Source organism: Anopheles nili, chromosome 3 (assembly GCF_943737925.1).
Source record: "Anopheles nili chromosome 3, idAnoNiliSN_F5_01, whole genome shotgun sequence".
Classification (NCBI taxonomy): Eukaryota; Metazoa; Arthropoda; class Insecta; order Diptera; family Culicidae; genus Anopheles; species Anopheles nili.
This window is the reverse complement of record NC_071292.1, coordinates 40,697,972-40,719,942: the sequence shown is the minus strand read 5'-3', so window position 1 is coordinate 40,719,942 and position 21,971 is coordinate 40,697,972. Positions and strand designations below refer to the sequence as shown.

Genomic DNA, 21,971 nt, shown 5'->3' with positions numbered 1-21,971 from the left:
AGCATTATTTTAACTGTGTATGATTTTTTTTTCTTTGCACGTGTTCGCCTTTCTAGATCATAATGTTGAAGTGGACAGTTACGAAGCGTTCGGACCCGAGCGGTAGAGGCAGCTTACCGCAAGGAAAAGTCTTACTGCAGCAACGTCGCCACGCCAGGCGCTCCCTTGGCACTTTAAGCGAGCAGATAGCAACAGCATCGAAGGATGTAGCTGCAAATGAAGGTTCAAGGAGTTGTAACCCTAGAATGCGCCGATCACTTGGAGTATCTCTTCAGGTAGATTGTGCGAATTACGACAAAGAGAATCAATGTATCACATCTACACCACATCCAATGTCGGGACGACCCACGAGTTCGCCATACTCGATAGCTTTGCGTGACGTTAGCAATATTACGCCCAACACTACATGCTGGCCGTTGAACACGACTCCTCAGGGACGCAAACGATCGTTGGCAGCTTCACCAGGATCCTCGTCCATAAAAATGGTTTCCAAGATGGATCTCGTCGAAGGTGTCCGACAGCCGTATGCCACCACGCTGCCAACATTCGACATAGAGTACTCCCCATGCGGGGTAAAGAATCTTCCTTTCGTGGCGTTACGAGGGCTGGGGTTAGCCGAGTTCGAAAAACCGGGTCGATATTTTGCAACCGATGAAGAGCAACCGATGGCGAAACGGACAAAAACTGACGCGAATCCGTCCAAGAAGGATGACTTTCCAGCGCTACCCAAAGACGACCAGATAAATTCCTGCTTGACTCCTTTGTCTTCGAGACTGAACGATATGCGTTTTAACAACATCAACTTCAAACGGCCTTTTTCCATGGGAAAAACGATCAACAACAATCATATGGCAGCAACGCTTCCACCAGTGCCATCTGCTTCGGTCGATGCCGTCGAGGATAACGAGCTGTCGCTAAACTCATCGGAAATGGGTGATCTAACGCTCGACAAGATGATCGATGCAATTTTGGAAAGCGCGAAAAAAGACTCGCGGTGGACGACTCCGCGGCCTAAGCGATCATCGAGCATCAAATCGAAACAATCCAAAGGATCCTCCCCCACATACACGCCCGCCGATGACCCTGCCGCTGACTTGTACTTGGAACAACGCATCTCAACTCGTTTATATCGCCAAGAGAAAGAAACGACGATCATCCTTGAAGAGACGAGCCACGTTAACGAGCGGGAGGTGAAAACGCCAGATTCAGCACATGAAACACGCTCCATCGTGAGTGTCAGCACAGCAAAACCTGGCTTTGTGAGGCAATCCTTTGGTAAACTGTTAATGGCCAGTCCTCTAGAGGCAGCGTGTCACTTGCGTCGCCAAAAGGCCGTTCGAAGAAAGCACAAACTGGAACAAGGTGGCGATGGCGCCCGGCAAGATGTCCAGTGTGTTGAGATGTCAATCGGACAAACTGCTCATGAAGCTGCAAGTCCCGATACGCCGTACGTGCTATGTAGCCAGTCAAAAATAGAACACTTAATGGGGATGCAAACACCTCCTATACGAGACGGTTTACTGGAACAAGAAATGGAAAGTCAGCAGCGTCAGATGTTGTCAGGCAATGCCACACCCAGCATACGTTCAATCGATCCACAGAGTACTTCCACGCCTACGGGAGGATCGGTCGAAAAAAGCAAAAAATGTCTCGTATTTTCACCCGCGCTTAGCGAAGCTTCGTTGGAAAAGCGCCGCTCTGTTGCCTTTTCGACGACTTCTCGATGTTCCGGAACGAGCGCTGTGGAGCCGGCAAGCACAAACACCAGCGTACGGGGGTCGTTGGAGCTTAACATCTACCTTGACCAAGATCGACGATTGCAAGTACACGGTGAGTGGTGTATGGTATGGCATCGTTGAGGCCGTTTTAGTTATTCATGTTGTATTAAACTACGGCATGTGTACGATTCGTATGACCATAGCTGAGTGCATTGCATATTCATGTGCGCCTATGTATCATTTATTCGTAGTTATCCGTTGCAAGGACCTCCAGCGAAACAGCTCTGCAAGCAGCGCCGGAAACTGCAATGGTATTAATGCGTACGTCAAGGTAGCATTGATCAATTTGTGTAACTCTCAATCGGCCCAATCCGAGATGGGATTCCAGCGAACTACGGTGCACCGGAACTCATGCAGCCCCTACTTCGATCAACGGTTTCAATTCGAAATTCACCCACACGATGATCGGCGTGTCCAGCTAGCGGTATGGCATAGGGATCGAGAGTGCAAGTAAGTGTTAAGTACCCGGTTAAGTATGCATAGCGATGACATTTAACAGAGCGATGGCTGGCTGCCAGCACTCAAATGTTTAAAATCGAATTTGTTCTACGCGTTGAAGGCAAGGAAAATCTAGGAACAAACAGCCTCTCAGAGTCGGTGCTCAAGCTCTCATTCGCATTCGGATTCGCATTTGCGCATGTGTCCGTTTGCGGTAGTCTGGATTCGGATGCGTAGCCCATTTTCTCGGGGCCATACATTCGTGTCGCTGTTGCCTATGCAGCAAGTCGTGCTATAGATGTGATTCTAGTTCCGGGTTTGAACCAGTTCGTACTTAGTGCTCCTTATAAAACTCTACCAGGAGCAGATTATATGGTGCGTTTAATTAATTAGCATTTCTCGTACGTATGTTGCTTGTTGAATTGCTTTGCAGCTCGTTGCTTTGGAGTACCAGCTTGATGGTGGATTTTACAATGGAATACCGCAAGGAATACCGCAACATTTGGATGTGTTTGTGTAGCTGTATCCTTTTGCGAGAGTGTGGTAGTGCTATTTTTAGTACACCGTGCGTAACTGCATAAAACGATTAACGTCCTATGAACGTGATGTTGCATTTAAAGGAATATCGAAAACGGGAACATGAAACTATGAGTAAATTGGATGATTTTAATTGGCTAGGTTACTGACCATTGTATGCCTGCAGTACCTGTGAACCGAGGTGTCAATGTCAATCTAGTACCTGGCTGTAAAATGGTGTCAATGGTGTCGTACCCAAGGAATGCAGTGCATGGAGGCGCAAATAAGAAAAAAACAAGTGTATTTAAGTCAAAGCATATTATATGCAAAGAATATGCTAGATTTTTTCAAAAAGAGTAAATGCTTCGCATCGAATTCTAAAGGCAAAACGTTTTACCAGTGTCTATCGGTGTGTGAGTGTGTATTTTGTGATTTTACGTATACTCAGTATTATCTTCAGAGGGGTATCCTGCCGAATTAATACAGTATGCTTCCAAAGCGCCTGCGCTTCTACACAGCTAACTGCTGATGTATATTATTGTCCACGTGTATAAGTGTTCGACAGTAGCAGCTTCAACAGTTATAATAGTTCAGCTTTATATAATCGTTTGTTCAAAAAAATCAAACTGGAATTTCAAAATGCTCTCAACAGATTTATTTGTAATTAATAAACGAAAAATGGCTTCTACAAATGCGAGCAACTAAATAGTCGTGAATTGAATGATATTATTATACTAGGCCATCAGTGCAAAGATAGTTTGAGTTGTTGCTATAATATTATAAAATAGACAAAAGAAAAATTTTGATCCCTAGTTAATGGAACTTTGGAAAGAATCAAACCAAAGATAGTAACAGCAAAACAAAAAACAAAAGTTGGCAGAAATGCTTTTAAATTTTCTTTTGAGCTAATTGTAAAAAGTATAATCATAATCATAATCTATTGAAAACAGCATTACAAAAAACTTGCAAAGGCTCATACTGGTTGTGACCGTGCGTTTGGTGAATATTTAATATCTTAGTATCCTAGTATCTTGTGAATCGATTTATCAATCGCTTTAAGATGCTATTCTGTTTCGTTTAAAGATATATGCACAAAGTGAAAAGTATAAGTAAAAACTAATGTTTTATAAATATGTTTGATTTATCTACATAACAATATTTTCAACTGTTGCTATATTTGTGATTTTATACAGAATATTCGTTATGTAACTACACCATTCATTGATGCATTCTAAACTTTTGGTTTTGTTTTAAAGGTTCTTTAGTACTGCCTTACAACACGAGTTTGAGCCTTTATTGGCGAGTGAATCAAATATAATTTGATAAGTTCAGTATAATACATTATTGATTGAAATTTAGTACCTATCCATCTTCCACTACCTTATTTACCGACAGTATTGAGTAATTGATTATTATTGATCGTCGTGTAGCTCTTTTATGATCACAGGGGAATATTTATCCCCAGGCTTACCAGGCTTGCAAAACCCGTGTCAAACTAAACAAAAGTTTCGTAATCATCATACTAACTTACGGTTATCAATATTTGCGTTAATTTAATTTCCTTATGGCCTGGGGTATCATACACCTTTTTATCACTATCCCTAGGAACTTTATCATTCTGATTCCTTTCCATAGATTGAGTAAAGCACACCTCATTTAGCAATTTCATTTATCAATTCGTATCACATCTCAAATCCGGGTGCTAAGGTGATCTCAATAAGTGATCATATTGTCATATTCTTTTTCATTTTAAATTCATAGCAAATGTGGCCTTCGATTGAAAAACATATGCACTCGATGTGCAATCTACCATCTACCAAGGTTCGCCGTAAATCATTCAAGAGGCTATTGTCATATCAATGATGATAAAAAAAACAGCAGAAATAAAGCATCGATATCGATAGTACGCGAACAGTGTTCTACGTAGTGATGATACTCGATTGTATCAATAGGATTTTTTTCCTAGTTATTACTAATTGCAGCAATAGGGAATAGGGACTGTAACGAGGACAAAGCTAAAATCTATGGTTCAAATGGGTGTATCAAAAGGCACGTAGAGTAATGGTAACTAATTCTTCAACATCATGTTCAGTTGATCAAACGAGATTTATCACTGCTGTTGAGGTTGTTGGTGGTAACAAAATTTTAAGCTCATCGTTAAAAGGTGCAATCTCCACGTGAGTTATGTAACCCTATGCCTTGAATGGCTATTTTAAAATGTCTAATTTATTTAATTCTATCCTCATGTACGCTATGCGCATCTGTAAATCAATCTGAAACTCTAGCTAAAACCATTGTAATATAATGAATTGATCTTATGTTCTTTTTCATTCTATGTTCAATGTTTGGATGTTGTTGTTTTTATATACCACATAACTTAAAGTTATTGCGTGCATAAAAAAATCGAAAAACATTACTCCCTGTGCTAGAAATTTGTGTGAGCTATGACGCTCAGTGTATCATTTAATTACATCTGGACGCTTGTCTCAGTCTGTCTAATAATTGATATGCAACCTTTAACGTGATGTAATTACGATGTTTTTGCTCGTATATTTTAGGCAGGTATTCCTGCCGATAAGTGAGTTGGTTTGTTTGGTTAATTCTAATTAATTTCCATCCCGTTGATTTCGTTCTAATGTATATTAAGAGTAATACCTGCACTTATCATGTACTCTCGAATAGTAACCGTTTTAAATGTATGTGTAAACATTTTAACATAGACTTAAAGCATCGTATCAAGTCGGCCTGCGATTAAGATAAGCATCTTAAATAAGCTGCATATTGAGTAAATTAGATAAGAAAGTTTTTTTAATTTCTCAACTTCTCCAGCAACCAATAATAGAATTCGATGTACGGGAAGAGTTGTTCGATATAATGTTAAATGTTCACGAATATACTATGTTTGATGGATTTGCAGATTGATTTATCTGTGCGCTTATGCTGTAATATATCTTCTTTTTTTTATTTTTCAGGCGTAGTGAATTTCTAGGATGTATGTCATTTCCGCTAAAGCATGCTACTCATGGTCAGGTATGTGCACAAGTTTAATGTACTCATGGTCACGCGATTTCATGTGCTGTCGTTTTCATCCGTTACTTGTTATAGGTCATTAATGGGGCGTACCGCTTGCAACCGCAATCGTGTCTGACGAATCCTTCCCCGCCGATATCAGAAACAATGTGCGAAAACTCTCATTCGAGCATGGACGAGCTAGTGAGTGTGGAGGATAGCAGTAGCGCGAGAGCTACTAGTACTGTTACCTCTACGATGGTGTCATCGACTACTGGAACTACTGCGGCAGCATCCGGTAATGCAGTTGGAGAACAAATTAGCCTCAGCAAGAAAGCTCTTCATCAGCGCGATGCAGATGAAAATCTGTTCCTACGTTTTCTTGAACTTGATCCGTCCCCTGATGGAACGTCAGGGACCGGTGTCAATCTTCCAACACCGGCCACTCCTCGGCGCAGTTCAGTAAGCGCGGGCGGCTCACAGAAAGCAGCAGGGGCATCTTCTGCTGGTCGGACGCCGTTCACAATCACTAAGCGCTTAGCACGCTCCGGCGACAGGGGGTTTGGATTTTCTATTGTTTGGACTCACCCTCCCCGAGTGGAAAAAGTAGAAACAGGCCTGTCGGCGGATCGTGCCGGAATTCTGCCCGGTGATTATGTGGTGTTTGTCGATAAACATAATGTGGTGACAATGCCAGAACAAGACGTGCTGAATCTGATTCGAACTCAAGGCAATACTTTATTGTTGGAAATTTTCCGGCGCCCGCAGCCGACGTGCGGTCAGCAGTTGCAGAATCGAAGCAATGGTCTACGTAATATTTCGTCCAGTCAATCGTCTGTACCCGTCCTTGGAAGTGTGAGCAATACTGCGATAAATATTACTCCGTTCCACGCGTCCACAGGTGTAGCCTTGCCACAGACGGACGAAACAGAGCCTTTCCGACGAACTGCACCGTCCCCGTTCGGTGTGGCACGGTCATCAACGGCTTGTTCCAATATTTCCATCGAAACCGCTAAGCGAAAACTACACCTTCCGCAGGTTACATTTAGCAAAGAGGTAGGTAAGGGTGTTATCGTGTAGGATGTTTAGACAAATAAGCAAATCGAAAGATCTACAAACATGCGCGCACATGGATGTAGAGCACCTTACTAATTGATAAACGGTCGAGGATGCCTCAGTGAAATAGAGAACACAAAACATATTTGTTAACACTGCTACATTCGAGCGATTACTAAACACTGCGGTATACCGAAAACTGTGGTTAATCAATAAGAAGCGCAAAAAAACTGTACATACAAATAGACACGATGAACGTTTTACACTCGTATCAAATAACGTTGGAAAACTACGCTTAATTAATTAAGGATTTTGCAAATTATCAAATTAAAGCATAGCTAAGCAAATGTTGCAAGAAACATCACATTACCTAGCTCAGTGATGCATAGCTGAAACGAACTATTGAATAACATAGTAACACATAAGTACTATAACGAATCTTGAATTCAATTTCGGAGCCACGGGTGCGCACGTTATTGACAACGTTGCATTTGGCCTTTAGTTGTACGGTTTAGGTTCTTTACTTTTTTTATTGTTTTTCGACGTACCACATACTAGTTTCCTGTATATCACATTACTAGTGCGATTAAAGTAGACCAGGAGCAAACAAAATTAATTCATATAAACCATCGGTTTTCCAAAGGGACGATTTTCGTAGAAAATTGCAATAATTGAATATAACCCGTCGATTTGGCTCATGTGTAGTTGTTGAAGAGCGATTGGACAATGTTGCGAAAATTATCATAAAGACCATTGACCGCAAGGTAAACTTTACGGGTACGTATAAATGACACATATTGCAGAAAGGTCAATTGAAAGATGTCCACTCGCAAGCTTTAGAAAGAAGAAAATCAAAATTAAAATTTAACTAGCCTCTTGTTTTGTTGTGAGAATTGTTGTTTTGCTGTAATAGAAATTGTCTTTTAGATAGAAATTTGTAAAGCCGATGGATGTCTAACATTGAGACACAACGAATTGATTAGTTTTATTGTGCATTTATTAAGTTTTTTTTCTCTTTTATTACAAAATGTTGTGCCACATTGACACGACTGTCAATTCTCTACAATACGCAAACAAGTTTATGCACTAAGATGATGCACTAGGTACACTGAATCTATTAACAATACAATAAGTTTTACGAAAGACAAGTCATCAAAGACTATTAAAGAGCTCCCGCTACATTTTTTTTCATCTACGTTTCATGTTTTAGGTTTTATTTAATTTATTTATCATAGTAGAGATTTTTATTTATATTTAAATTTTTGTTTCAATGATTACTGTAAATAAATTTCCAATTTGTATTACAAGCATAGGTTTGTTATGTGTTGCCATTTTACCATTTAAAATTTCACACTTGATTGTTTGGGTTTGTTAATTGTTATTGATTTTTGAGTTACGCTAGGCCTTTGAAGTCGGAAAATTGATTCCAACATGCAACCCACTATCGACTAATTAGATAACTTACGTGTTGACGCTCACAGTATCGCGAAAGTAAGATATACCAAGCAATCCATAGCATTACAGTACACTTTCATTCGGATTGATATAAATATTATAATTTTGTTACCGATTCATCACTAATCAACAGCACGGGTTACTTTATTGAATTTTGCGTGGTTTCGTTTTAAAGCGCTGTATGATATAACTCATCAAACATCAACTTGTTTCTAGCCATGCCTGTGCCCTCGAACTAGGCCGGCTCCAAATCCAACTTGAATATTGTTTCTTAGAGGACCTTGCATTCGAATACCCCCTCCAACACTTGCACTCGCCCTGGGTATGCCACCACCAATTTGGGCACCAAATCCGGCTTGAATTCCTCCTCCAAGTGGCCCGCGAATTCCAATGCCAAATCCAAGTCCTCCACTTATCCCACGGTGATGATGGTGATGGTGGTGATGGTGGTGATGGTGGCCATGATAGCCATGATGGCCATGATGGCCATGATGGCCATGATGGCCATGATGGCCGCCAAACTCTTCTGAAGAATGACGGCGTCTCAGACATCCACCTGAGCGGCCTCCCCAATTGATGGACGATGGGGCTGCTGAAGGTTGAACGACGATGGACGGGGTTTGTTTTGTAGTAGCATTCATCGTTGATATCTGCTGCATGATTTGTTGGGTCAGTTGCAATAAGCTTTGGTTGGATGCTGTAATCAATATGAACTGCCCGTTGATGTTGATGATTATAGAGACAGAAACTGTTCCACCAACAGCGCTTGTAGTTGTGGGGGCAACTGTGGTAGTTGTACCCGTCGCAGGGGTAGTAATAGTGGTCGTTGTACTAGTCGATGTAGTCGTTGAGCTACTGCTAAGACTTTGAATAATTGAATTGATCGTTGCTGTATCGGCGGCATCAACAGTAATGATCGCTAGAATAAATAGTTTTAATTGTATTGTTGATGCGTTAACATGTGGGTTAATACTTACATCCGCCAATATTGAAAGACACGGTGCTTCTAATTCCAGGAGCAGAAGTAGTTGTCATGGCGACAGTAGTCGAAGAACCTGACAGAGCCGCATTAATGGCATCAATAGTAGCCTGGTCACTGGCGGAAATGCTTATAATGCCTTAAATATACAGAACAAGTTTTTGAAATATCGCAATTCTTGAATCAATGCCTATCTCGTGACATACTTCCATTAATGTTGAACGTTACAGTTCCAGTAGGAGCGGAGGTTACTGTGGTCGTTGCGGCAACTGTAGTAGTTGTAGGGATTGCAGTAGTCGAAGTAGGGGACACGGCTGTGGTTGTTACGGGAACTGTAACTGTCGTGGGGATTGCTGTAGTTGATGTAAGGGGAGCGGTTGTCGTTGTTGCTGCTATCGTGGTCGTTGTTGCTGCTGTCGTGGTCGTTGTTGCTGCTATCGTGGTCGTTGTTGCTGCTATCGTGGTCGTTGTAGGAATTGGGGTGGTTGATGTCGATGCTGCCGTAGTTGGAGCGACTGTAGTAGATGCTGTAGCAACGGTGGTTGTTGTAGCCCCTGAGCCTCCACCGAGAATACCTGTACCCAGTAATCCATCCGTAGCGCCAATGCCCGTTCCTAATAGTCCACTCGTGGTTCCTGTACCGAGAATTCCTGTTCCTAGTAATCCATCAGTAGCGCCAAGACCCGTTCCTAGCAATCCACTCGTGGTTCCGGTACCGAGAACACCTGTGCCTAGTAATCCATCAGTAGCGCCAAGACCCGTTCCTAGCAATCCACTCGTGGTTCCGGTACCGAGAACACCTGTGCCTAGTAATCCATCAGTAGCACCAAGGCCCGTTCCTAGCAATCCACTCGTGGTTCCGGTACCGAGAACACCTGTGCCTAGTAATCCATCAGTAGCACCAAGGCCCGTTCCTAGCAATCCACTCGTGGTTGCGGTACCGAGAACTCCTGTGCCCAATAACCCATCAGTAGCTCCAACACCCGTTCCTAACAATCCACTCGTGGTTGCGGTACCGAGAACTCCTGTGCCCAGTAACCCATCAGTAGCTCCAACGCCCGTTCCTAGCAATCCACTCGTGGTTGCGGTACCGAGAACTCCTGTGCCCAGTAGCCCATCAGTAGCTCCAACGCCCGTTCCTAGCAATCCACTTGTGGTTCCACTACTCAGAACGCCAGTTCCAAGCAATCCCGAGGAGCCACCAACTCCAGTTCCTAGCAAACCTCCTCCTCCCAGCTGTGGGCTCGCTTGCAGCGATACAAATAGCTCCAACAACACAATAATAAAAGTTAGTCGCATGTTTCCTAAGTCCGTGCGTACCGTCCGATCTATGGTAGAGTCCGTCGGAAGTAACGGTTTTCGGGTACAAGGAAACAAAATAAGTTCGTACTAAGTGCCGTCTGGAGCAATTTTTTGGTTTATATACTAATCCATCCTGTTTCCGTAATGCATTCAAAAAGATCCGGATAGAGAACCTGAATGACAACTATTGTCTTAGAAAAAACGGCTTACAAAGATGGTTTTGTACGTTTCATATGTATAAGCAAACGAACGGATCTTGTAATGAATATTTTAATACTATGAATTGAAAGACAAACAGATCATTCAAGAGGTGTTCCGTGCATACTAAAACTTCAGAGAGCAAATGTTGTTAGAATCCGGTTAGCAAGTTTTGAGATTATCGTTTTACTATTACTGTTAGATACTATTTGATTAAGCATTCACTTCAAAATCATTGCTGTTTTCGGAACGAATTAGTTCTTTATGAATGAAATTGTAAGCATAATTTTACATAGAGCTTTAAGCAGAATGAATATTTTTTTTCCAGTCGAATGTTTTTACTTCTATCTTAATTTTGTACCTTTTAAATATATTTAGATAGGAACATTTAACCAAGTCAGCTCGGGATAAGGCTCTCTGTGGCTGTTGGAAGGAAATGGCTTTCAGCTCACAAATAATTATCCAAATCTAAATACGGTCAGGCCGTTCTTATATAAATAACAAATAACAAGATCATTTAAATTTGAAGAAATGGCGCTAATGTTAAAACAATACAATTTCTTTGTAAAACATATAAAGTGAACTTATGAAGCATTGATTTCCTCTTTGTTCGTAGTCAATTGTTCAGCAATTTCCTGACGATCACCGTCGAAAGTTCCTCTACCAGCTGATTAGCCGTGAACAGCATTTTATCAATGCCATCAACTTTGGTATTGAGCGATTTGTCAATCCACTACGCGAACGAAAAGACTTAATCTCACCGAATGATCACAAAACTCTGTTTCAAAACATTGACGAGGTATAGTTTTAAGGGTAAATAATGTGGTTAGAGTCTGCTAACTATTTCAATTTCTCGTACCATAGCTGTCTCGAATATCAGAAGATATAACGGAACAAATTACACAGGACGAGACCGAGCCACAAATCCATTTTGCTTCCCGTGTATATCTGTCTAAAAGTACTGCACTATGTGCGGCATACAGGAAGTATTGCAATGGGCTAAAGAAAGCCGATTGTGTATTGGTAAGTGATACATGTTTGTCTATCCGATGAGTGTGCACTTCCACAGTTGTGTATCAATGCCGGTTACAGGTGAACAAGTCGAGGAATTCAAACTGTGATTTCATGAAATTCATTACGGAGCCACCTGTACCACGAAAACGTCCAGATCTAACTACATTCATACATCGACCGCTTCAGCATTTTAGAGAAATTTTAAAACAAATGCAAATGATAGCCTCTCATTGTCGCGTAGATAGCGAAGAACATAATAATTTCACCAACATCATCAGTGAGCTCCAGGTGAGGTTAATTACATCGTACAATCCCGTCGGAATCCTGTTTTCTATATAACCACTCGGTGGTTTGACTTTTCAGACTGCGTACCGTGAAATTACTGTAGGAGGTGGTCTTATGGAACCGATCGGCGAAGGACGTCCTCTTTTAACTCTGCAAGATCTCGAGGCAAGAATGGTGTTTACCAAGTGCAAACCATTCCAGTTAGCGTCGCATGGTAGGCAGTGGATTTTTGGTGAGTAAGCAAGCTAAAAGTCGGCTTATTGTGATGTTGGCTATGTTTGAAACACCGTTTTACTGCACAGGTGGTGATCTTTCTCGTGTTGAAAGTCGGTCGGTAAAACCATACTGGACTCTGCTGTTCAGTGATATATTGCTCTTCGCGAAAGTGAGCCGAGACCGTGTGCTTTTTATTACAGAGGAGCCAATAGCATTGTCAACAATTACTGATTCGTGTTTCAACATTCGCAAAAAATGTAAGTTTTGAATTGCTCTATTATTGCGGTAGAAACTAATCACTGATATAGTGAATCACTGAAGCATTAGGCTGCATTTTTGTGCATGTTTGGATTGCCTCTCAAGCTATATCAATTTGTGCTATTTCAGGTACTGAGTTTCGCATCACCATAGACCCTAATGGCCGGCAAATCGAAAGTCCGACGGCACACTGTGCCCCAGATCTATCCCGCACTCCGAAGAAAAATACAAAAAAACGTCACATTTTCCTCCGGGCGCCATCGACCGAGTTGAAAGCAGTATGGCAAAACTTACTTACTAGACAAATGTAGGTATTTTAACCTATCGTACTGAGCGGTTAGACGCTATTATCGAGTCCGTATATCAAGGCACAGCATATTATAATATTTTTTCCGCTTAATCACGTTTCCATTTGGTGAACTGTTGTTGCCTTTTAGCTTTTTGGTCAATGCCACCCTTGGATCAACACCACTGAGCAGTCCACTGGATTCACCAGACATTTTGCAATCGTTTGTTCCGATCAGCGATATCGGAGCGACGGCTACCTCGACTACCTCGGTCAAGATGCCATCATTAGACAGTATACACGGCAAAAATCAACAGGTGTGTTCCTTAGGATCATTAACACTAGCAGCATACTGTCATAGTAATAGCAACATTAGCAATATAAGCTTCCACAATGCAGCTACAACTGTGTTGGGCGGTGTAGGTTTAAGCAGTAGTAAAAAACAATCGTCTCTAAGCGGACGAAGTAATACAGTAGATAGTCGTAGCTATCGATCGTTGACAACTATTCAGGACCCGATTTCCGAGCTACCAGAACTCATATTACTGCATCACAGTACAAATCACACAGGGGCGGGGGTTTCAACACCACACATAGCAGGTATGAATAAATCAGATGGGTCGATATCTATAAGTGACGAGATTAATCAAAACTATCTGCACAACATCAGTGGAGATGAGAGCTCGAATAACGAGTCGAAGGAAGAGCTGCCGAATGGTAAAGGAGTCAATACTGCCAAAAGCACGCAGGCGCTGCCTGATGGAGCGACAATTCCTGTGTCTACCAGAGATCGCATCTTGCATAGCTTTTCGCGAGGATCACGCGATAATATGCGATCAATTGTCGAGTTCAGCCTAAGTTCAGTCGGCCGTTCGTTCATTGATAATGCGGAAGATCCTGATGGTCAATCTCCGGTAGTGGTTGAGGAGTATATTCCCACACCTGATACGCCTCCACCGAATGTATCGCCGTCGTCATCGAACAAAGTGTCCGATACATTTTCAAACGATTTCAAGGAATCTACCACACCTCCCAGCGCTACTGTATCACCGATCGACGTGAGCCAAAGTGCTTACGGGACTGATTGCAGTAAATATCTCTTTGCCAGTGGGTACGGAGGATCTTGGGATTTACTCGAGCTTGATCTGGAATTTCATCAGGTAAATTGTGATCCATCGTTTGGTAACGATGTAACAGAAACCGAATTTCTCGGCGATGATGACGATCCTTTTGGAATGCTCCCCACGCAGCCAACTCCTCCGAATCTGTTGGATTTGTAGTCACAGGCAAATGATATGATTTTTCGTGAATATTCTGTTTACTACGAGCGTTCTAGAAACGACTCAGACCGGCAACCATTTAGTGACGAACGGTGGCATAACTTTAGTAACACTGAAGGGTGATTACAAAACAGCCACTGGCTAAATTGAGGCGAATCATGAATGATGGCTAGGCAACCCTGTACAACATCACACATGTGATCTGTAGGATTTTTTTTTACTAATTTTTACTCTTTTCGATACTCATAAAATCAAATTTTATAGATGAACAGCGCATACTGTGAATGCTCGCGTAAACAGACGTAAATGTATTTCGCAACATAGTTCGTGGTATGCAGCTAACAATCCATTTATTGCACTCGAAAAATGTCATTTGAACGGACAAAACATTTAGCTAGATTGAACAAGAAAAACTAGAACAATTAAATTGTGTATGTCATATCTTCAGGGGGCATCGCAACGAGCAACGAACTTTATTGATAAAATAGCGTTTATCGAATGGAATACCAATAATACTTGATGTCTAATGCATTTTCATATGTATATGTGCCACGGGCGTGAGTTTACAATGGAATGTTTCTGATCGTTCCAATATGTAAGCAATGTTTTAGCAATAATTATTAGTGGTTGCCAATTGCTATCTTTGATTTATGATGTTAACATTGTTGCTTCAATCACTAGAATTGCGTTGAGTTTACAAATGAGATTTTTGTAAAGCTTGTTAGAACTAAAGAGACGTGAATTGCATGCCGAGTATTTAACGAAAGCAGGAAAATTGATTAAAAACGCAATGTTGAAAAATGATCTTTCAAAAGCGTGATTTAAGCAGGCTTAAAAGTGTTTTTTATGTATGCAGTATCGTACTGTATTTTTACCTACCTGCCTAGGATAAGGCAATGTACCTTTAAACATTAGCTTTGTGAATTGAATTGAGTTCGTAAAAATCAGTAATAGTAAAAATCATTATGGTTGTCTTTGGGCTTAATATTAAAAGAAGCAAAGCAAAGCTACCACCAGTAGTGGTGGTAATCGTTACAAATTTGACGACAATGTTTTGGGATGATGTTTATAGGTGTACTAAAGGTAAAACATTTGAATCTCTCGTAAAATTGACTTCAATTTTTAGTTAACATATATAGAATACACAGAGGGTTGAGATTATAAATTGTTGTCTAAAATATCATATATGTAGTCTATGATACTAAGATATACGAATATTGCAAATCCTCGGATGCACTAAGCCATACATTAATGTACGATATAACAAAGACGGCATAGCTTGAATTAGTTATATTAACAAATGATTTCTCATGTTTTGAGATTCGATTCTTGAGTGATTTAACGGATAAGTTAAAAGTAGATAAATTAGGAAAATACTAATGATGGATGAAAAATTTGTTATTCCAAAATATAATCACGAAGCTTAATCTAAGATATAACGAAATTTTGTTAGAATCGACAAAGAGTTTTCCATGAGATGGGAACTTATTTTGAAATGAAGTTGAAAGCAACAAACAATTACATTACAAACTAAGAAATATTAACGAACAACTAACAAAGGAAATAGAAAATAAACCAAATTTTGTTCGAAAAATTAAACGCTTGTTAGTTTCATTCAATTTCTCTCAGGAATACCAGCTTTCATGAAGGTTTTTGTTCGGTATGAAGTCACGCAGTGCTGATCGGTAAAACACCAAACCAGTCTATGCTCGGGAAACGGAGTCTTGTTATGCACCAATCTAAGAGAATAAGTTAAGATTCCAAAATCAGTAAATGCAATCGCAAGATAGAGAGATGAGCAAAAGCGAATCGAATCAAACCAATCTAGTACTGAAGTGTTGTTGGACTCAGTAGCGCAATTATGTGCCCACACCAACAATCGACAAGCGTTCAATTTTTCTTGCGAAATTTGTATTTTTACGTTATGTTAGCATTCCAGCAAGGGGGAAAATAGGTTAGTAGGTTTAATCGTATTCGATCAAGAACATTTGTCAATTTCATAATGGTTACAGACCGATCTGTGATCTGTGCGAATACTTTAATCAGTCAGTGTATGTGTTTGCAGATCGTTCGCTTTGTTTGATATTTGTTTGTTTTATGATATGTTTACGATATGTTTCACTATTTGTCTCTTTTTCTCTCTCTCTTTTCTCTTTGCTATTGTGGTGCTTCGTTGTTTTCTACATTCTAACCCGCGCAAACTTATTCCTACGGGACACACAGTCAAGACTGAACAAAATTCCGAAACAAGTCGAGGAACTTATCGATGAAAAATGTAGGAAGCTGAATAAAACTGGTGTACCGCAGGGCAGTGCCCTTCATTTAGCGCAATGGATGAAGGGCCAGCTGGACAAGCAGGTCATTGAATCTGATCCAATAGATTCCGATCCCGAGCAGGTGGTTGAAGATTGGTCGATCGAGCAAGTGACTAACCGTTCGAAAGAACTGAACCTCGTCGTTACGGATGGAAGCCCTTACAAGTCAGCATCTTTATGCAATGACACCAACGTCGGTATCATTCTAAAAACCACCACCGCTGAAACGCAGCTTCCTACCGACGACAGTTCGGCCTTTGACGATGACGATGATAATAAAAGCGTTTCTAAGAGCACGACATCCGACAGTCAGGTAAGTTAGGTTAGCTATATATCTGAAGAAGGAAATGTACCGGGAACAACAGCATGAATGATCCGATTGTTCCCACAAAAGAGAGATACAATTTTTTCAAAAGGTGGTTTGAACACTTGCAAACATTTGACTTCGGTCTCCGAATTAACTATGAATTGGGTATAAAAAATAAGCAAATATATTGTTCTACCTATATCAACAACTGGAACATTCATGACGATGAAAACTCCACATCCGGGTTAAGTGTCCGGAATAGTGCGTTATCATAGTTTTATTAATCGAGATCAAACAACTAAGAATATTGAATGTATAATGTGAAATTCAATTACTTGTTAGTAGATTGAAATAGTTTTGTGAAGTTATTGTTTGCAAAACTGGTGAAGCTTAATTAAAAATCTCAATGATGAAATTGCAAAGGATATTGATGATACACCATTTACTGAAGTGTACAAATTAAATATAATAATTACGAAATATTGTAAGGATATAGTCTTTCAAATTCAATATTTGCAAGATATTTAATTTTCAGCAGGATAGCTACGATAGCTACGTTATATATGCATTATTTTCGATCTCGTAGATAACCGTACGATCGAGCCCATTAAGCAATAAACTAGACACTATATCGATGTGCCGGCAGTGTTTAAAGAATTGCAAAAGCCGCTTCAATTCTCCAAGTAGCAACTCCCTAACGATGCAACACAGCCATAGCACTCCAACAAATCGGTGCTGCGTGTCTAACTCCACAACAGACAGCAGCCTTAACAGGAGCCCAATGTCAGTGTCCAGTGTATCATCATCAAGCACACTTACCATGCTCCGTAGACCTGTAAGCCAAGAGAATGACGCGGTGGCTAACAATACCGCAGGCGATAAGCAGAATTCATTACGAAAGACATCGGAAGAAATCCGACACCTCAAACTGCTGATCAATGGAAACTACAGGACGAAGTGCCAAACGCCATGCCACTGCAAGTGCACACCGAAGGACTTTGAGAAAAGTACGCTGAGCCCTGACGAGCTTTTACATGAGCGAGTCAAAATATTAGATAACATATGCGAGGCAAATGCCAAAAACATTGCTGTGAATCACAAGGTGGCGAACACGAACCTTATGAATGGCTATCCGCCCAACAGCAAACCTTTGTTCAATGAGTGTCTGAAAGACGAAGAAACTAGTGATCATGAAAGAAACACTAAGCTCAACAATAACGAAGACGACGACGTTGAGTGGTCACTTATGGGATTGATCGGCCTAGCACAGATAAATCCAGCGGCATCATTCGTTCATATAGATCCCTTTGATGCGCTGCCAACGATAGCTGTTGTACCTCCGACGCCAGATGCGCTGGGAAATACTTCCAGCATTCGGCAGCCTGCGCAGGTTTCCCCATGGTCAACGGTAGAACTAAACCGATTGCAGTTGACATCCGGTACCTTGGAGTTGTTGACACAAAACACTGGAGGATCTATTGGTGATGATTACTCACCAGATAATTCACCTGAGGATGAAGTTGTCGAGCCGCCTTATCGTGCTTTGAATCCTGGACTGAAGCGGTACGGTACGATTTCGAGCTTGGAACGAGTTCCTTCGGAGGACATGGACGATAACATGACATACTCTTCGGATGAGGACTCAGAAAGTGGTGCGAATATTTCATACGATATCGCAGATCGTTATAATAATCTTTGCAATGACCTGTTGCTTTGTTTCAGACATCAAAATTGTCACCAAAGAAGTATACGACAATAATGCACAAACATTTTTAAACTGGACGGCTAGGGCAGGAAATTTTATCGAGGAATCTCGCGCCTTTATCGATCGATACCTTGGGCGTCGTGATAATAGTACTGAAGAGGCCGATGCAAACGATTGCGAGTGGGAAAAATCACGAGAGAAAAGATCCGGTGATCAGGCGGCTAGCAGTGGTGGCGACGAAGAAGAGGCAATTGAAGGGGAAACTTCAGCCACATCCGGTGAAGAGGTGTGGGGCACCCCCACCAGTGGTGGTGAAAATGACGACATGCAAATATTCGGTAGCATCGAACAAACGCATTCGGTACGTATGGCACGCGAGACCTAAAACATAGTATATCTATCAACAGTAACATCTCTATTAATGAGACTAACTGTTTCGCGTACTGAAATTTTTCTTATCTATTCGTCAATCAGTCTCCGACCAAATCAACATCGTCATACACTGGGGACGATGACACCGAGTTGATGATGGATGAACTACTCATGGCTCCTCCGATGACAGCTAGCGCCGTTCGCGGACTCCTGCCAAGGTACGGTGGCGTAATTTAAGCCATTTTTGGACAAGCTTTACTGATTTTTACTGCCAGTTAACAATGTAGTAGCACGTGTTACCTGAATTAGTGAATTTGAAGAGATTTAAACTTCCAAGTATAGATTCTATAGATTCTGATAAAAATGTTCGATTCATCCAGGCTAGATAGAAACGGTTTGACAAATTGTTCAAAGCGTCGCCCCAGAATAAGCTAGTGTCACTTTATAGTATAGTGTGTGTTTTATTTTTTCTTTTTCTCAAACCGTATTCAAACCATTAATCATGAATGGTTAAAATGGTACATTAAAATGGCTTTCAATCAACAAATCAAGTAGACGAAAGCTTGAACCACTGTTCGAGGAAGATAGCGAAAGTGGAGAATCAGATGGTGACAACAAGCCACTCAACGGGCGTGATAAACAGGTAGGATATGAACAATACCTAGTGAAATGTGTAGATGTTCTCATTTGTGTGTTTTATCCTAGTCATTAATACGTTATGATAGTTTTTGGAATGTTTTTGTTTTGTCAATGAACGCAGCTACCGTGCCTAGTAGATATTGATTTTAGGAAGCAAAAATTTTGTTTGTTACACTACAACACCCGTAGTATAGTAAAATTCGTAAAATACTTATAGCGTGCATTGCATTTATCATCAAGATTACCATCCCTACCATGAAGTAGATGTTAGAAACCAGTAAATGTGTTTTTATTGTTAATATTAGTTGTTAAACTGCAGTATTGTAGTGTTTCAAAAACCGTGCTAGATGTGTTTTAAATTAGTGAAACTTATTAAAGTTTTTTGCACTATTAATCTATAGGCATTTTATACTGAATTTGTTGAGTTTTTCGAGCAGCCCTACACCTACATTCAAAATTAATTTTTTGTACTAAAATCAATGGAATGTATTCAAAAATTTTGAGATAAAGCAAAACCTACTTGGTTATTGCTTTATGAAAGTACCTCTTTCTCTCAGTGGGGGAAAACCCTGGGCAATATTCAATTTGATTGATCTCATTATTTAATAGCCTCGACAAGCAAATACAATCTCATTTACGAAATTCAACTGCAGCTCCATGTGACGCTCAATTTCGGTGTATCGAACAACTCCACAAACAGTAAAAATGGTCTGTGTATAGGTATGCGCGTGTGTGTTTCTTTTTCCATGCTCCCATTATAATGCTGTTACGACTGATACGATCGTACGTTTGTTCGCTCGCTCGTTCAATTGCGTAGATATCTTATAATTAGCGGGTAATTTACTTTCGATAAATTGGCAGGGGCAAGCTTCGGAAAGAAATCTACTGGTTTATGCGGATTTAAAAGATTCCACCGACACCAAGTCAGGAAGTACGACCCCGTCGTCAACTCCACAGGCCGAGAGGATCGAGACGATCAAGACTACAACTCCCGACGAAAACTATGGGAGTGTTGCTGACAGATGTTATGCATCTGTGCAGCTTCCGAGCACCGAGATGCTCTATGCAAGCGATACCGCACGATCCGCCGACAAGGGAAATGTACCGATCGGGCTCAGCCCAAGGCTCGAGATGCGTCTGGCATTGAATCACGACATTCTCGGCGACGAAGATCTGCTCACCTACAGTCCTGGACCGGACCTGACAGCGATTCTCGGGCGCGACCTCTCCAAATACCATCGGATGAGTGGGAAGGACATTATCATGAATCGAATCGTGACGCGAGTGAGCAGCTATGTGAACATTCAAACTGTAGCGACAAACGCCACTGCGAGCACGATCGAAGAGTCCGAGAGACCCTCTTCCAGCCAAGCGATGAGAAACGGAATGAGCTCATCATATCAACAAAACAATTCAAAGATGGATACTCCTATACCGCACCGGCGAAAAGTTATCGCTCCGGCTACTTGGAGCAATTTTGGGTCTGCGGATCGCGGTAGGTTTTCTGTTCATATTTAGCGATGCTTTCACTGGTGAGCTATGATGGAACTACCTTGCTTTTTAGACGAAAAGACTCTATCGGACCTGGAACGTTTAGCGAGGCGGGAGAAAGTCTACTGCATGACCCAGCTCAACCACAACGCTTCTCACCTGAAACGAGTAGCTAGTTTGAACAGCAAACAAAAGCATTCAAGCAAGCTGTAAGGGTTCTTGGCAGCAATTGAAACTGGTCCATTGTTACTAATAAGGGGGTGATTATGTTTCATTTTCAAGGCTCAGCTTCTGGTCACGACGAAATTCTGAGAATCAATTAGTAGGACTGTTTCCGTCAAAAGACAGCACCGATGAAGGTGACGCAGGCCGTTCGGAAATAAACCAATTAAATTCTCCTCGAAAGGAATCGGTAAGTATGTAAGGAAATATAGGGAAAAAAGTATGTACTCCATAGCTTCATTCTTTTGAAAGCTTAAAAATAGATATGAAGGATATGATTGACTGAGAAAGCAGCATGTGTTATTTACTTTTCCACAGGTCAAATCGCTTGATCGCAGGTTTTGGAAGCAATTAAGTAAACGACGACGCGCCAGTTTTCACGAAGAACTCACCACTGCTGTTTCATAAATTAGATAGTTCAAGGTGAAGTTGTCGTATGTGTTTCTCCTTTGTACAGAAATCAAACGTTTGGATGCGTTCTTAGCTAATGTTATAAGCCACATAAACTATAATAATTCTAGTTAACGTTAGGAGTATTTCTAGGATTAGACACTTAACTCCTCTCAGAGTAATTCGTGCATTCCAGCGTTAGTTTCGTATAGTAAATGGTGAAAATGTTATTTTCTCGGATATATTTATCTAGTTTAGAACAGACTTTTAGAATGTTTAAAGAATATATTTTCCAGTTTAATGTAAAGCATTCATAGGCTGCACTTGCAATGTTCAATAATGCATGCCAGTATTTTGAACGAAGAATTTTTTTAAACAAATTTTATCTTAGAAAAAGTTTTTATGGGTTTTATAAGCCGGTCTATTTTTTTACGCATTGAAGATTTTTATGGCGAACACT

At 40.9% G+C, this 21,971-nt stretch overlaps 2 protein-coding genes across 2 annotated transcripts; one reads left to right on the top strand and one right to left on the bottom strand.

Annotated features, from left to right (window-relative positions):
* Nucleotides 1-62: 62 nt before the first annotated feature.
* LOC128726473 (uncharacterized) lies at nt 63-21,529 on the top strand. Its single transcript, XM_053820287.1, has 20 exons — nt 63-1,830; nt 1,970-2,228; nt 5,705-5,762; nt 5,838-6,797; nt 11,348-11,530; nt 11,596-11,754; nt 11,824-12,033; nt 12,109-12,262; nt 12,333-12,503; nt 12,634-12,811; nt 12,942-13,107; nt 16,294-16,698; nt 17,279-18,344; nt 18,415-18,758; nt 18,872-18,987; nt 19,325-19,412; nt 20,270-20,903; nt 20,973-21,108; nt 21,182-21,311; nt 21,440-21,529. The coding sequence occupies exons 1-20, from the start codon at nt 63-65 to the stop codon at nt 21,527-21,529; spliced, it is 7,275 nt and encodes a 2,424-aa protein (XP_053676262.1).
* Nucleotides 8,465-10,530, bottom strand: LOC128726474 (putative per-hexamer repeat protein 5). Its single transcript, XM_053820288.1, has 4 exons — nt 9,438-10,530; nt 9,230-9,370; nt 8,752-9,171; nt 8,465-8,664 (listed from the first exon to the last, which is right to left on the bottom strand). The coding sequence occupies exons 1-4, from the start codon at nt 10,528-10,530 to the stop codon at nt 8,465-8,467; spliced, it is 1,854 nt and encodes a 617-aa protein (XP_053676263.1).
* Nucleotides 21,530-21,971: the final 442 nt, after the last annotated feature.